Source organism: Chiloscyllium plagiosum, chromosome 42 (genome assembly GCF_004010195.1).
Source record: "Chiloscyllium plagiosum isolate BGI_BamShark_2017 chromosome 42, ASM401019v2, whole genome shotgun sequence".
NCBI classification, from domain to species: Eukaryota; Metazoa; Chordata; class Chondrichthyes; order Orectolobiformes; family Hemiscylliidae; genus Chiloscyllium; species Chiloscyllium plagiosum.
The window spans coordinates 3301211-3318659 of NC_057751.1; the positions used below are offsets into that span (position 1 = coordinate 3301211).

At 46.8% G+C, this 17449-nt stretch overlaps 1 protein-coding gene across 1 annotated transcript in view; it reads left to right on the top strand.

Moving 5' to 3' along the window:
* Positions 1-15717: 15717 nt before the first annotated feature.
* Positions 15718-17449, top strand: part of egr3 (early growth response 3) — a 3859-nt gene continuing 2127 nt past the window's right edge. The window contains exon 1 of the mRNA XM_043681700.1: positions 15718-16408. Within this exon, the coding sequence (XP_043537635.1) occupies positions 16255-16408 (154 nt within the window). The 5' untranslated portion in view covers positions 15718-16254. The remainder of the gene's footprint in view (positions 16409-17449) is intronic.

Genomic DNA, 17449 nt, shown 5'->3' on the forward strand with positions numbered 1-17449 from the left:
TGGAAACACTGGGAAACTGACTCGGAGAGTCACAAACTGTGACAGTGAGTGATCTCCATTTACAGTAAAAACACTGATACGCTCCATTGGTTTTCGTGCCCCGAACAGTCCGTATGTAGCATTTGTGTTTGATCAGTGCATGCAAGCCATTCACCTTATCGTGTTCCATGGGATTACTAAATTAATCATTGAAATATAAACTTCAGTGGAGCTGATTATGTAAATCATTGTTAAACCATTAGATGAAGCATTGGTATTGCTGGCAATTGGCTGATTACTGACGCCTTTGTGCTAAACACGCATTAACAGAAAGCTTAAAAACGGATCCAATTGGCAGCAAGATGGCAGAAGACATTTCCCAAAGAAAATAAACTACCCTGCTGCAATTTCAGCGAAAGCTGCACTCCTCTGTGGTTATTTCCATCATGGACATGAGGGATTCATGGTTAGAACACTGGCGATCCCTATTTTTGGATGTATTTGAATCTTTTACCCAGTATTGTTTATGTCAATGTATCTCGTCACCAGACTGTGACTGACTTGGCATTTACAGTTGTTGACATTCTTGGTATGAAGAGAGAAAGGATGGATTGTTGTCAGACTGGAAAAACCATCTTTACCTTCGTATGGCAATATTTGTGAGATTGAGGGCATTTTGTGAATCTCTAGAGATTGTGAATGGCGCCGTGTAGTGGGTATTGTGTGTCACTTTGGGCAGCTAACCTTGAAATAGATCTCCCTTGTGACCATTCCCCTCTTCCTGTCCGTTATGTTTGCCAGGGAGTGACGGCAGGGAGCAGCAGCAGCTCCTGGGAAATTGTGGGCCATCGGTGCGTGCAGAGAGTTCCTAAGTATATGGCAGTGGTCCTCGGAACATGTTTGAAAGGCTGCAGTAGGAGACTTACAGTTCTACCTTTGGGATCACAGCAAAAAAGATGAAAGAGGGGATAAAATTCTCAGAGGTATTATGGAGTGGTTTAGTTCAGGTTGTGAACGTCAGATTGGAGGGACTGTTTTACACTGGACATAAAAGCAAAAAAAAAGAGAGCTTTTGTTGATACAGCACCTTCCAAAGGTTCAAGACACCGCAAAGAACTTCATCTCAATGAAGTAGTTTAAAATTGCAAGCACTTGGTTATGTGGGAATTAATGGTAGCCAATTTGTGGTCGAGGCTTGAACAGGCAGCCAGAGAGTGACCAGATGATCAGTATTCTGACTGATGTTGACTGAAGAGTAAGTATTGCTGAGAGACTGTGAAGAATTGGAGAGTCAGCATTGAGCTTGTGCTCAGTTACCTGGAGTGCAACCTTCTGACCCAGAGCATTAGGCCAGGTCTGCCACAGCTGACACCCCTCAGAACATGTCATCACCAAACAGTGAAGCAGCTGGACAAAACAATCATCTGAAAGATAACTACTTGTGATAGCAGGAAAGGTTCACTGGGTGGCTTCCTCGAGAGAATGGGTTTGGGTTTGTCTTGTGGGGAACGGTTGGGTGTAACCACATGAGGGGTGATACACAGGGTGCATGTTGAAGTTCCAATCATGCGTGAGTTGAGAACAAGGGGTCCCACTTTCAGAATAAGGAGGCTCCCATTTAAGATGGACTCTCAGACGATGGTCAGGGAGTCCAGAACTAGAGGGCATAGTTTTAGGGTGAGAGGGGAAAGATATCAAAGGGACCTAAGGGGCAACCTTTTCACGCAGAGGGTGGTACGTGTATGAAATGAGCTGCCAGAGGATGTGGTGGAGGCTGGTACAATTGCAACATTTAAGAGGCATTTGGATGGGTATATGAATAGGAAGGGTTTGGAGGGATATGGGCTGGGTGCTGGCAGGTGGGACTAAATTGGTTTGGGATATCTGGTCGGCATGGACGGGTTGGACAGAAGGGTCAGTTTCCTTGCCGTACATCTCTATGACTCTATGACACCCAGCAGTGGATGCTAGATCATTGAATTCTTTTTCAAGATTGAGTTTAACAGAGTTTTGATTGACAAGGCAGTCCTTGGTACAAGGGTCAAACAGGAAAGTGGAGTCAAGGCCACATCAGATCTGCCATGCTGTTATCGAATGCAGAAATGGTGCAGTCCTGCCCCTGTTTGTCATGTTCTGATTGAGAACAGACTGGATAGTCATTGATGTGGATTACACTTGATTGCTCCAGTGTATATCCTAAGGTCCTTCTCTGGATCCTTTGCAGCGAAGTGAGGGAAATGTCTGCTGGAGAAAAACAGCAGAATTGACCACACTTCCCAATATTGAACATTGTTCTGCTGACATAGGTCAAATCACTGGCTCAAATGATTGGACCTTTCACGACATAGTGGCAAGCCCAACTCAGCAAGTCTGACCAGCAGGTTTTCTCAAGGATCACACACCTCAAACATGTCGGTTCCCACGATTTGCTTGACCGTTTATCAACTGTGATGAACAAAGATGTCTTGCCCATTTTCGAAACAAAGGGGGAACATCAACTCACCAGGTGGAATTATTTTGGCAAGCTGGTTCTGAATACACAGGGGTTTCTGGCTGCTCAGAGTTGGGTACAGTGTGGAATATTTATTTTGCTAAATGGAAGCTTTCTATTTTTATTCAAGTACAAAGTATTCAGGACAGGATGCACGAAAGAAAATTGTTCACATTGTGTTCAAGACGTCAGTCATCAACACAACTCTCTGCAGCACAGTGGGACCCTGAGGAAAATGTTTGCCCCAGCTTTACTTCAGTTCTGTCCATTTCTGTCTGCTAATTGTGAACCCGCCAAGGCTCAGTGTCTCTTGCTGAGAGGGTTGTGCCTGCAGAGTGAAATCTAGGCAGGCCCTATGGGCCGCTATACTGAGGGAGTGCTGGACTGTCGGTGGTAAGGTCTGTCAGGTAAAATGGTCAACTCTCAAGTGGGCATGGAAGATGCCAGAGCACGGGAGTTGCCTTGGCCATTCTTATTGGGAGGCTAGCCAAGATCACTCAAAATGCCATCACTCCAAAAATTATCTCATTGCAATGTTTCTTATATCCTGATAGAATGTTGCACATCTGACTACAGTCAAGAGTGAACGCTGTCAAGAACTTGCATTAATATCTTGCCTTATGCAACCTCAGGAAAGGCCAAAGCATTTCCCATCTATTTGATTATTTTAAAAGTACAATGACCATTGTGACAAAGGCAAATAGAGCAGTCAATCTCTGCACAGCAAGCTCCCATAAGGCAGCAATGAAATGAATCTAATTTTTGAGTTAATTTTTGATCAGAACACAGTGGAATGCTGCCTGGTATTCTTCACATATTGTTAAGATGAGCTGAGGAACAAACAGTAAGTCTTTCAGCCACAAGAGGTTTTTCCACTGTTCAGTTTGATGGTTAACTCTCTCTATACACCTTTTCCTCATATCCCTTCATGCTAGCAAAACTCACTGAGGTCACGCATTGGAAACCTAGCCCTACTATTCGCAGAGTTATCACAAAAGTTAAAGATTTTAACGAAACCATTTACTTGGTTTTTAGACTCAGGTTTCTGAACTTAACAAGGATTATTATTTATTACAAGCAATACAATTCTAACCACAGGTAAACAATTATAAACCATCGACATGTAGCACTAGAAATGAAAACTCTCATCTCCTTATTAACTTTCCTTTACACACACAAACAGGATAAAACCAGTTATGGGCAGTGCAAAACTGGGAGGCAGCTCCATAATTTCTGTTCATGAGTTGCTGAGATGATTGTTACGATTCTTATGCTGATCAGAACATTGCTTTTCGATCACCTTTCTTTGGGTGTTTCCACTAATTTGGGAGAGACACAAGGTGACAATTCACTGATAACTGGTTTTCTTCAGGTTTGTGGTGAGACAGTATCTGAGTTGTTGCAGAACAAGTGCCTTCTCTGCATCTTGTTGACAGCACCGTTCTGTTCTGTTAACTAACAAAAAACACGCAGAAGGCAAAAGGCCTTTGCCATCAATAACTTGTCTCTTGTCCATTCTTCAATAAACTTCTAGTTGCCACCCAGCTGCATCTAAACACAACATCTCACCTCCTGTTCATCTGCAACCAATTTAATTACTGCTTGTTCAAACAGCTATTTACAATGCTTGTCATGAGTTTCAGATTATTTGCTTTTCAAAACACACATCCATTCTTTCAAAACATTGGTTTGTAAAACAGTGCTTTCTCATTTCAGGCCACAACTTAAAAATCCAAAAGTAAAAGCACAACGATTTTTTAATTCTTCAGGATGACAAAGTTTGGGTTGGTTTTCAGGCAGACCCCCAACTGAAAATAGAAATTAAAGAATGAAACAGAGAAAAGAAACTGAGCTTCCCAGTTTTGAAGAAAACAGTAATAAATAGATATTTAGAAACAAAATCGTCTGGGAAAAATTAACCTCGCTGAGAGATGTAAAAAGACATAGATCAGTCTAAGTGGGGTAGTGGAAATTGATAAGCCCAGTGGTGCTGTACAGCAAGACTGATGAAGGCAGAGTTCTGATCAAGAGGCTGAGAAAATGTTTCTTCTTCTGTTTCTATTACTTAGACAACATTGTGTGTTGGATGAAGACTGCACTGAGGAGATTCCATAGGCCCATACGAATGGGCTCCCATGCCCACGTGTCTGTCCTTGGCCTGCTGCAATGTTCCAGTGAAGCTCAACGCAAACTGGAGGAACAGCATCTCATCTTCCGACTTGGCACGTTACAGCCTGCCGGTCTCAACATTGAATTCAACAACTTCAGATGATTATCCCATCTCGACCCCTCTGTTTTCATTCTGCTCTGTAATTTAATTTCATTTATTTTATCTAGTTTCTTAAATTTTTTTTCACTGTTCTGTACCTCTTATTTCTTGATTGTCTCTCTTTCTCTCGCTCTCCACTCTCTTATCACCGTTTTCCTCTCCTCTTCCCCTTTTGCTACCCTTCTCCCCCGTTTTCCATTTTGCCTCTGCTTCACCCATTCCCAACATATTTTGTCACATAGCACTTGCTTCAGCCTTGGTCATTCCCAGCTCCTAATCTCCCAATAATCCCTCTATGCACTGTCATTGTCACCTCTTTATTACTACCTTTGCTTCTGGAGCCAGGACTCACCTTCTCTCAACCGAGTATAAATACCTCCCCATTTCTCCCTTTTTGTTTAGCTTTGACAAAGCGTCAGTGAGACTCGAAACATCAGCTCTTTTCTCTCCTTACAGATGCTGCCAGACCTGCTGAGATTTTCCAGCATTTTCTTTTTTGGTTGTGCATAGCTGTTGGCTGGAGATCGGACAACCTCTTAAAGGCAGAGCATCTCCAAGAGAGAAACCAAAATGCTTCATGAGAAAGACAAATTTTAGAAGGACTTTGTGACAGAGTGTGATTGCCAGATTCTGAATAGACTGATGAGCCAGTTTGTAAGTTCTGCCCTGCTTGTGTCTGCCGTTTAAAGAACAATTTATAATTGACCACAATTTGCCTGTTAATTCATGTTTAACTTATGTCGATTCTGGATGTTAAATCATCATTTATTTCAGATCGTCTTTAGTTTTTGCTTTGTTCGCCTCTTATAGGTAGAAATGTTTCGATTCTCCTGCTCCTTGGATGCTGCCTGACCTGCTGTGCTTTTCCAGCCCCACACTCTCTCGACTCTGATCCCCAGCATCTGCAGGCCTCACTTTCTCCCAGAAATGTTTCTATTCTAAACCATGGAATCTTGTGGCTTCATTTGTTGAGTGAGTAGCTGGTATCTCAGGTTTCTTCTAATTTTAAGAAAAGGTGACAAATCTCTCCTTAAATCATACCAGTTTTTGTGGAATAAAGTCCAGGTTTGTGAAATCTTGTTATGGACCAGGCCAGACTCCCTCAAAACATTGTAAGAAGGTAGCCCAAGCCCGAATTTGTATTTTTTTTCGGCAGATGTAAAATGGATATTCTAGGTGGGTGCTGCTCATCAAACCACTCAGATTTAAACAAAATAGAATTTATTCAAACACTATAGATGAAACACAAACAAAACAAAACAGCATTTAGAATAACAACTTATTTGATAACCCAACCAACTCAATTGCAACTTAACAAAGCTGTTCCAATTCCTGCAACATCCCATTTACAAACCCCTTGTCAAAAGGTGAATTCAAACACAGGTTCTTCCAGGCAGGAGAGATTTCAGAGAGAAAGTTCAGGCAAGAAACATCTGTTGAAGCTTGGAACCTGTTTCACTGGAGCTGCTTCTCGAGGTCCCCAGCAGTGTTCTGACTGCTTGTTAAAACTAAACCAAACTAGGAGAAAACACCTGAACTGGGAGACCAGTCCACTCACCTGCCATTGTTTTCAAATAGCCATTTCCAGACCAATCGGCACCTCTACTTTTATGACCTCACTTGAAAAAATGAAGGACAATATAACCTTATTAAAGCATCGTTACAATCTCTTCTCGTCAAGTACAAAAGATCTCCCTTAGCTTAACTGTTGGAATTCAGGTATCACTCTGGTATTGCAGTTTGAGATCTCTCCCTTCCAGGTAAACTGGAAGACAGGGCACCCTGTTAACATCTTGTTTGAAAACAAACACTCAGACACTGCAGCACTCTTTCAGAACAGCACTGAAGTGTCAGCCAATACTATGGCCTAGTGTTTCATTTGTGTATGTCAGTGAAGTTCAGAGGCCAATCTAATATTTACCTGTGATAGGAGAACTGCACACACCTGATGGAAGCAGTGCTTGGGTGAAGGGTGTAGCAAGGTTGAGCTGCTGTGTGGCTGATAACTTCCTTAAATTTGTCCATGGAATGTGGGTGTCACTTGCTAGGACAACACCTACTTCCAATCCCAAATTGCGCAGAGGTCAATTGCAATTAGCTGGGATTCCCTCTGAGCAATTTGGAGTCAAGCACATTCATGTGGGTCTCGGGTCACATGTAGGCCAGACCAGGTAAGGCTGGCAGATTTCCTTCACAAAAGGACGTTGGTGAACCAGATAAATTTGTACAGCAATCGACATGTTTGCCATTAGGCGAGTTTGTACTGAATTGATATTTCACCATCTGCTATGACTCCAGCAGTCACATGACACCAGGTTACAGTGCAACAGATTTATTTGAAATCACAAGCTTTCAGAGCGCTGCTCCTTTATCAGGTGGAGTCTGTTCACAAAGACCTGGTATTGTGTGAGGTCTGACCATGTCCCCAGAACATTAATCTGTAGTTCTGGATTGCTCACCCAGTGACATTGCTACATGAGGCAAGAGCGCTGCCCCTGATATAAATCCTCTGGATGTTGGAAAGCTGAAATGCAAACAGAGAACGCTGGAGAAACTCAAGCCTGTCTGACAGCATCTGCAGAGAGAGAAGCAGTAATGTTTACAGTCCAATCACTCTTCTTTGGTCTTCTAGAGAAGAATCATACTGGACTCGAAATGTTAATTCTGTTTTTCTCTCTACAGATACTGCCAGAGGTACTACGTTTATCCCATACTCTATGTTCATATTTTAATGCTATTCCTGATCTCAGGCTGACACAAGCGAGAGGGCATTTGGTATTATGTTGATGACTTTAAAGTATAAGAGATAGGAGCAGGATTAAGCCACATAGACTTTCATTCAGCAGGACCATGTTTTGAGCACAACTCCACCATTCCCCCTTCATTCCCTCATGTAAATATCTATCAAACTCCAAATTGAAATTCCTCAATCACGGAGCCTCGAGACCCTTTTGGGACAGAGAATTCCAAAACTTCACCAGCCTCTGTCTGAGTGAAGACATTTGTCCTCATCTCACTCCTCAATCTCAGACTGATGATTTAGCTGACATTCAATAAGAAGTTTGGAATTTCCTGAAGGGTTGACCTCTCAAGAAGACCACGGGACATTTTGAGACATGATCTGAACCTGTACCTCAGACTGGTGCCATGAAAAGAAGGCGCCGTACAGTATGTCGTATCTTGTTTTGGCAGAACACACACACAATTCTGTGCTTCAATGAATTTCATAGTTGCTCATCATATTTGGTCAAAATGCCACAATATTATTCCAAACCACAAGAGAACAGATCAGTTTAATGGTCAGGGAAAGGCTTTAAACTGTCCTCTTACATCACTGTCACACATTTAGAGAGAAGCAATTTGCAGCTGATTACAGGGAAATTGCCCAGTATATATTATATGCAGTTTGATGGAACTGAAAGCATGTTGATTGCTTGAAATTAGACCTAGATTATCTCTTCTTCTCTTTCTTTGAGGTTTGCTACACTTGGAATTTCTAATGCAAGCTTTTTTTGCCCTTCTAAGGCAGCAATTTATGAATAACTGATATCGATTTATTAATGGCCTGATCGAGGATGGTTTTGTTTCTGCAGTTCTATTCACATGGTTCACAGAAAAGACTGAAACATTACTGTGTTTTAAAGTGGACAGAAACTTGATGCAGGAGAAAATGGTAAGTACACAGTTAAAATGTGAAAAGTTGTGAGCATGTTCTGCTCTCCTTGCCAGGACATTAACAGTGGCAGTATGAAATTCGTGAGCATTCACTGCCAGATCCTGCCCTTGCCCTCAACACCAACATTTAATCAACTTTCCTTCCAATTTCTGCCCTGCTCTTAACTTCCATGAGCCATTTTCTGACTCTTCCCTTCCCTTCCTGGATTTCTCTGCCTCCACATCTGGGACAGTCTCTACAAGAAACATTGACGATAAATCCACTGATTTCAGCAGCTACCTCAGATGCCCTGCCTCACACCTTGTTTCCTGCAGGCATGCTGTTCAGCTCTCCCAGTTTCCTCACATCAATCACACCTTCTGAAAGTTGTAACTTTGGTTTGCTGGACCCTCTGACAATGTCATTCCCATTTCCTGCACTTTTACCCTTATCCTTTTTCCCATCCATCCCAGAACCAGGACAGGCTCTCCTAGTCGTCACCTTCCACCCACCAGCCTCCAAGTTCAATGGAGCATCCATCATTTCCTAACCTTCCCCTTACAGTATTCCAGGAAAACCATTATCTGTGTAACACTATGGTTCACACTCAGTCACTCTGCCTATACTCTCTTCTGATCCAGTAGGACCTTTCCATCTGATAGGTGTGTGACACCTGGTCTTTTTATCTCCTCCCTTTTCAGTATCTGTAAGGGACCACTTATTTAACCTTTTGAATTACAAACTGCATTGGGGGGTGGGCAGTGCTGAACTACCAAGAGAATTTTGCAACCTCAGAAAAGTCAAGCAATGCACATTTTTTTAGCTGCTCAAGACTTACGTCCTGTTGAAGCAGTGAGATTGATATGTTATTGAGTAAGAAAAGGGCCAGAATTCTGTGAGTTATGGAAGACTGCCTGACGATCGCCCTTAGATTGGTTGGGTTGCAGTTTGCTCCAGATTGATGAGGCAGTGTAAGCTAGAACCACCCAGAACCATCACGCAGAAAAGATCTTTCTCCCTTCCCTCTGTGTCTGTGAAGAAAAAAAAATGAAACTTCGAAGAACGAATTCTCACATTACAAAAAGACCCAGCTGAATAGATTGACAATCAACTGGTTCATCTTCCCAGCACTTCCTCATTCTTCATTGAAAAGGGAAAGAATATAAGTAGAAGATAGACCAACTCTAACCGTCTCCTTGCTGCATTCTGTATAACAACTGGTGAGTGAAAGCCCTGTACTTGGAAAAAATGCTGCTCAACTGGTTAAATTCCCCAAGAATAGGCATTCAGCAATTTGGCTCTAGAGTTTTGCAGCATGGGAAAAAGCCGTTGGGCCCTTTGTCATGCACTTGGGCCTGTTCATGTGCTTTCATGTGTTCAAAAGGGACCCAAGGGGCAACTTTGTTTTATCACCCAGAGGGTGGTGCATGTATGGAATGAGTTGCCAGAGGAGGTGATGAAGGCTGCTACAATGACAACATTGAAAGCACATCTGGATGGGTATATGAATAGGAAGTGTTTAGAGGGATATGGGCGAAATGCTGGCAAATGGGACTAGATTAATTTCAGATATCTGGTCTGTATAGACCAGTTGGACCGAAGGGTATGTTTCCATGCTGTACAGCTCTGTGACTCCCTCTCTCAGTTTGACTTCATTGTGTTAAGCAGTCACACCTCTAATACCCTTTTAGACAATTAGTCCCTGATACACTCCACCAGGTGAGAAATGGTTTCCCTGAATTCCCTATAAACACTCTGCCCCCATCTTAAGATTGAATCCTCTGTTATTGACCAGGTTGGAAAGGTGTGTTGAAAGTGTTTTTCCCCCTGTATCCCGTGTTTGTGCCCCATAGAAGTGAGTGCACCTCCATCAGCCTGGCCCAAGAAGGACTGCAGTGAGCCACCCCCATTCCCAATGTTGCATAGTGAATGGTCACATGAAGCCAGGCAGCAGTCATTCCCCAGGTGGACATTCGCTGGCTGGTGCTGGTGGGGGCGGATAGATTGGACTTTCGCCTCTGGTGAAGGTCTCCCCTCAGTCAGGCGGTCGCTCAGTCCTTGCACAGTATGACGGAGAGGTGCAGGAGCTCCGTGAGCACCAGACACCGGGTCATTGACGCCAGGGGTGTGGCGGGAGCTGGTGGGGACGGCGAGTTGGCATCGACTGGGATTTTGTTTTGCTCCTCAGCCAACTGCAGAGTTTGCCGTTTGGGTACACAGTGAGGATTCTGAGCGCTGCTCTCTCTCTCTCTCTCTCTCTGTTTGATTCAGCAACGATGTTTTCTGCGGTTCAATGTGTTCTCCTATTCCATTGCCCTTTTAAGACTGAGCAAAGTGAGAGACTGCCCGGGGAGAGAGCAGTGCGGGGGAGAGGGAGAGAGCTCTCTCTGGTTCTGCAGGTAGCAGCATCGTGCCTGGACCCGTGTACAGCTGGAAGCACGAACGTCATTCGGGGGAATCCCTGGAACACCATCTCTCTCACACACACACACACACTCTCTCTGTGCTGCCAGACGGTCAACTCCCAGTTTGGCTGCTGCCCTCTTCAGGGCTTCTCCATGTACCTGACCGTTCACTGGGAAGGAGGGAGAGAGGGTGGCTGGGGTTGGTTGGTGGGGAGGGGTGGGGTGGGAGGTGAAGGCCACATATTTCACTGGCACATAGCCATCAAAAATCTCCCTCACATCCTGCGCGACCCAGCACTCTGCAGTGTGCAGGCACGGCTTGCTGTACACTCTGTGATCTGTCAGGGCAGAAGCAGATAGACCCCTGTTCAGCAAGGGTTGGGGAGCTGCTGCAGAGTGAGCAGGAGGCAGGCTGCAGGGTCACGCTCCGGGGGGGTATTGGCCTAGGACTGGGACAGAGTGAAATGTCTTCATGTAGTGAACTTCTGTGCCACAGACACACACACACACAAAAGGAGCTGAGGTCAAAACATTGGCTTCTCGAGAAGGAGGTAAATCGAGTCCCCAAACAGAAATTGCTGGAAGGGCTGACAGCATCTGGAGAGAGAAATCAGAGTTAACCTTTCGGGTGAAGTGACCCTTCCTCAGAACTCGACAGTTCTTCCGGCTAACGGGATCAAACGGGGAAAGAGAGGAAAAGGGCACAGGAGACTGAGTGGGGGATGATCAGACATGATCAAATCAGGGCTGAATGGCCGCCAACTGCTTTCCTCTTGGCATTTTCACATGGCTCAGCACCATTGCTGAGGTTAGTCCCAATATCTTCCATGGGGAGAAGGAACCAGTCTTTCACATGTCAGAATCTCGGGCCAGGCTGTTGTGGCGTGATTCTGTCCTTGTGATCCTGTGGCAAAGGACAGAGCAGTGGGCAGAGACTGTCAACGGTGCTCACTGTGAGTCTGCACAGGGACCCAAGGTTAATGCTGATTCTCACCACACCTCCCGCCCCCACCCCCAACCCAGTTCCTGAAATTCAACCAAGAGGCGAAATCAGATGGGGTGGGAGAAGTGTGTGGGTGTATTCCTCCCAGACAAGTCAACACTGGGGAAATTTAGACATGCCACTGCCTTCACTTCATCGAGCCGTCAAAGAAGCAGCACGGGCATGGTGGGCCTGAATGGCCTCCAGCTGAGCCATCTGATCTTGTGGAAGGCCTCGTGGCCCCCTGTTGAGCTCTACAATCCAGCACGGGCATGGTGGACCGAATGGCCTCCACTTGGGGTCTAAGACCCCATGACGTATTGGCCATTTCACAGCGCAGTTTCAATTTCTCTCAGGGTCCCTTCTGAAATGCCTCCTCCATGGATATTGCTCAGTGATTCCCCCGTTTTCTGTTGCAGTTTCAGATTGTCAGCATCTGTGGCACTTTATTCACACTGGAGTGTGGCCCAGTTCATACCCAATATTCAAAGCCCCTCTCTTACACAATTCATTGCTATGTGCACCCCTTGTTTCTGAATGGAGTCCAAAAAGTCCTTTTAAAAGCATTGCAATCACTTGGGTTAGTACACATTTGATCCAGCAATCCTGGCTGGTGCACTGTTGATAGATAAAAATCAGCGTTATCCTGCAGTGCCATACAATGAGCCAAGGTGTGTGCAGAGCCAGGCCAGGCCAGACCTGCCTTGGCAAGCCCGGTCACCTCCACCAGTCAGACTGTTGCTTTCACCATGACACTGTTTACAGAAACTGCCCTCCAACATTCGTGAACTGGAAGAAGGAATGTCACCCTCATGGATGTGAAAAAGGTGGTGCTGGAAAAACACAGCAGGCCACATTTCACTCAGCACTTGGTTTGACAGACACCCTGGTATTGCCCCATGCACCGAGATGGGCTCTGTGTATATCGGCAACTCTGTCACTGAAGGCCCTGGTGTCAGAGCTCTAGCAGCTGTCTCCAGTGACTAGGAACAAGGTGGTGCCAGGGGGAGGGGGAGGCTGAAGGCTGCAGACAATGCATAGAGTGAGATGTCAAAACCTGTCCAATCCCCAGTCAGACCTTGAGATGGCATTGCATTTTAAACCATATGGCCCATGGGAAGAATATGAAAAACGTAGAATTCCAGTACCAAGCAGCAGCACTGACCAATACCAAGCAGCACTGACCAGTACCAAGCAGTAGCACTAACCATTACCAAGCAGCACTGACCAGTGCCAAGTAGCAGCACTGACCAGTGCCAAGCAGCAGCACTGACCAATGGCAAATAAGAGCACTGACCAGTACCAAACTGCAGCACTGACCATTAACAAGCAGCACTGACCGGTGCCAAGCAGCAGCACTGACCATTAACAAGCAGCACTGACCGGTGCCAAGCAGCAGCAGTGATCATTAACAAGCAGCACTGACCAGTGCCAAGCAGCAGCACTGACCAATGGAAAATAAGAGCACTGACCAGTACCAAACTGCAGCACTGACCATTAACAAGCAGCACTGACCATTAACAAGCAACAGCAGTGACCATTAATAAGTAGCACTGACCAGTCCCAAGCAGCAGCACTGACCATTAACAAGCAGCACTGACCATTAATAAGCAGCACTGACCAGTCCCAAGCAGCAGCACTGACCATTAATAAGTAGCACTGACCAGTCCCAAGCAGCAGCAGTGACCATTAATAAGTAGCACTGACCAGTCCCAAGCAGCAGCACTAACCATTAATAAGTAGCAGCACTGACCAATGGCAAATAAGAGCACTGACCAGTACCAAACTGCAGCACTGACCATTAACAAGCAGCACTGACCATTAATAAGTAGCACTGACCAGTCCCAAGCAGCAGCAGCATTGACCATTAAGTAGCACTGACCAGTCCCAAGCAGCAGCACTGGCCATTAATAAGTAGCACTGACCAATCCCAAGCTGCAGCACTAGCCATTAACAAGCAGCACTGACCATTAATAAGTAGCACTGACCAGTCCCAAGCAGCAGCAGTGACCATTAATAAGTAGCACTGACCAATCCCAAGCTGCAGCACTGGCCATTAACAAGCAGCACTGACCATTAATAAGTAGCACTGACCAGTCCCAAGCAGCAGCAGTGACCATTAATAAGTAGCACTGACCAATCCCAAGCAGCAGCACTGGCCATTAACAAGCAGCACTGACCATTAATAAGTAGCACTGACCAGTCCCAAGCAGCAGCAGTGACCATTAATAAGTAGCACTGACCAGTGCCAAGCAGCAGCAGTGACCATTAATAAGCAGCACTGACCAGTCCCAAGCAGCAGCACTGACCAGTGCCAAGCAGCAGCACTGACCAGTCCCAAGCAGCAGCACTGACCAGTGCCAAGTAGAAGCACTGGCCATTAATCAGCAGCACTGACCAGTCCCAAGCAACATTGACCAGAGCTGAAAATGTGTTGCTGGAAAAGCGCAGCAGGTCAGGCAGCATCCAAGGAGCAGGAGAATCGACGTTTCGGGCATGAGCCCTTCTTCAGAAGTCATTGACCAGTACCAAGCAGCACTGAGCAGTGGCCAGCAGCACTGACCAGTACCAAGCACCACTGAGCAGTGGCCAGCAGCACTGACCAGTACCAAGCAGCACTGAGCAGTGGCCAGCAGCTGTGCTGAGGCGCCTGGGGTCGACATTGAAAGTGCCGAGCGCCATAAATCTGAGAGGTGTGATTAGAGCAGTGAGCCATTTCTGTGCTGCACAGAGAGGGCAAAGCACTATTGGACATGCCGAGCCAGTTGTTTTGCTATGGGGGTGGCTGTGATTGGGTGCCCTTTGTGTACAGGGCCAGATTGTAAACTGTGAATACCGGTACCTGTAGGTATTGTCCATTTCAGAGCCGGTCTGCTGATGCTGATCACACCATCACAGTCACGTTGTGCTTTGAAATTGAACTGCTATGGTTTAATACTTGACATGTCGGGGGCTGTTGCCGGGGAGGTGAGGGGTGCGTGCAGGACTGCCTGTTGTTTTCAGGAGTATCGGTGGAAGAGAGAGAGAGCAAGTTTGCACTGTGTGTTATCAGAGAGCTCGCGGTCATTGTGTGATTGTCCCCATCAGTGGGTTCAAGTTGAATAGGAAGGGTTTTAGAGGGATATGGGCCGGGTGCTGGCAGGTGGGACTAGATTGGGTTGGGATATCTGGTTGGCATGGACGGGTTAGACCGAAGGGTCTGTTTCCGTGCTGTACATCTCTATGACTCCAAGCAGAGTTTCAAATTGCTATCCCTGAGATATGGCCTGGAGAGAGAATGGGAAATCAATTGACAAACACCAATTGTTACTTTCAAATCAGGAAGTGGATTGTGTGTGTGTATGTGTTGTTTTTGTAAAGTGTTGTATTTTCCTATTCGAGCGAGCGATTGTGAAGAGAGAGAGAGAGAGAGTAAGGCCACAAGTAACCATTACGTCGCTGCTTTTTAAGGATGTGGGTTCCGATCAGACAGTATTTTCCGGCGACGGAAAGACACACGCGCGCCGGAAAATGAGCCAAATTTGGACGGGGAGTGCCGTGACGCCAGTTGCCTTTGCCCTAATATGGAGTTCCAGTGCACACGGAGATGGGAAGCGAGCCCAGCTCCAAGTGCAAACACAGACTGCCCTTGAGTCTCACCACACACACACACACACACACACACCCATAGCTTCTCAACCCCTTGTGCAGGGAGCTGCTGGATTGTGCTATATTGTTTTTTGCTGGGGTGGGGGGGGGTGGGGAGGGGGTTTGGAGAAGGGGTTGCTCCCCGCCACCACCCCCCCTCCCTGTGCCTGCCTCTCTCTGTGTGTGTGTGTATCTCAGTGTGTGTCAGCCCCAGCATCTGACAGCAAGTGCGTTTCCAGGCGGCGACGTCAGCGAGCTGAGCTCCTGTTCGATGTCCATGTAAGGGCATCTACGTCACGGTGCTTTCCTCGGCCGCCTATATAGCGAGCCGGGGCACCGCGATTCACGGGCAGACCAGTCAGTGTGGTATTGCAAGCTCTCTCTCTCTCTCTCTCCCTCCTCCTCCCTCTCTCCCCCATCTCTCTCCATCTCTCTCTGTGTATGTGTTGTCATCAAGAGACAAGAAGACTGAAATACAATGGGTTTGTCTCTGTGTACATCCCCTCTGTGACTACAGCCTGCTCCACCTGCTGCTTGTGGGGCTCTCTCGGTTTTGTTGTTGTTGCAAGGATTTGCCTTGGCGGATTTTGCTCCTGTCTTCTCCTCAGGATTATAAAAAAAACACATCACACTACAGCAACAACCACCCCCGTCCGCCTCCCTCGCACATTCCCCCCCCCCCCCCCCCCTTCCCCAGCCTGGAGAGGACAGCAGCAGGGATCTCTCTTCTACCTCAGTCTCGATATGGGCATGTGTTTATAGATCCCTCGATGTGATCTGGGACTGTGTGATTTTTATTTTGCTGGAGAAGGGGATCGCCAGTCAGCCAGCTCTCTGCGCTCTGCTATGACCGGGAAGCTAGTGGAGAAGACCATGAGCAGTCTGCTAAACACCCTGCAGGATACTATCTACCCCGAGGATGAGATCGTGTCCGCCGCGCCAACTTCCATGAACATTTTTAACTCGGACGCCGGCGGCGCGTACGGCCAGATGAGTGCAGGTAAGACATTGGATTCCCCCAGGGCTCCTGGCCTGGCTGATCTCCTATTCTCGCTCGGTGCTGTGGAGAAAGTTGACATCCTGCGGGTTTTTCTGTGCGCGTCGAACCCAGGGTCAGAGGGCTCCTGTGTGCTCTGAAATGAGCCAGGGGACAGAGTGTGGTCCAGGGATTAGACTCGGTGCACGGAGTTGTTTGACCGTGCCTTGCAGGAGGTGGGCTGTGTAGGATTTTGTGTTGTTGACAATGTTTCTGGAGCCCGGTATGTCCCAATAATCAATGATGAAGGCGAGGGAGGGACGGGGCGAGGGGTCGATTGAATAAACCGCTGAATTAACGCACCTCGCCTCCAGGTTAAAACGGTGATGTTACACACTGTGGAGATTGCGGGGGAGAGAGAGAAAGAGAGAGAGAGACAGCTGCCAGGGACTGACAAGTGCTGTCCACAATGTGCTCGGACTTTCCCCCCTGACCCCCCGCTCTGTGTGTGTGTGTGTGTGGAGAGAGTTCAGGGCTGGATGCAGAAAGCGGCCGCTGCTTTATTCACTCCGTGTGTTTACCTGCTGGATGTGCGGCCGTCAATTTGCAGAGAGAAAATAAAACGCAGATTTCTCCAGCTGGCACAAACCCTGACCCTGTCACACACACACACACACACACACACACCCCTCCCCTTCCCAGCGGCCTGGGATCCCGGCTCTCACAGTTGCGGTCGAGCCTCCTTGTTGGCTTGTTCGGTCCCCTTTTTGGATTACGGTCCATCAGCTGTTCAACTAACTGTGCAAAGTGTAGGCAACATGTCAGCAACACCTCCACACACACACACATACACACACACACACCATCATACACACACACACAATCTCACACACACACAGACACACTCCCACACACACAATCTCTCACACACACAGACACACTCCCACACACACATCGACACACACACTGGGCACAGGCAGACAGACATACTCACGCACACCATCATACACACACACAAAATCACACGCACACACAGGCCACAGACTGACACACACAGACACACAC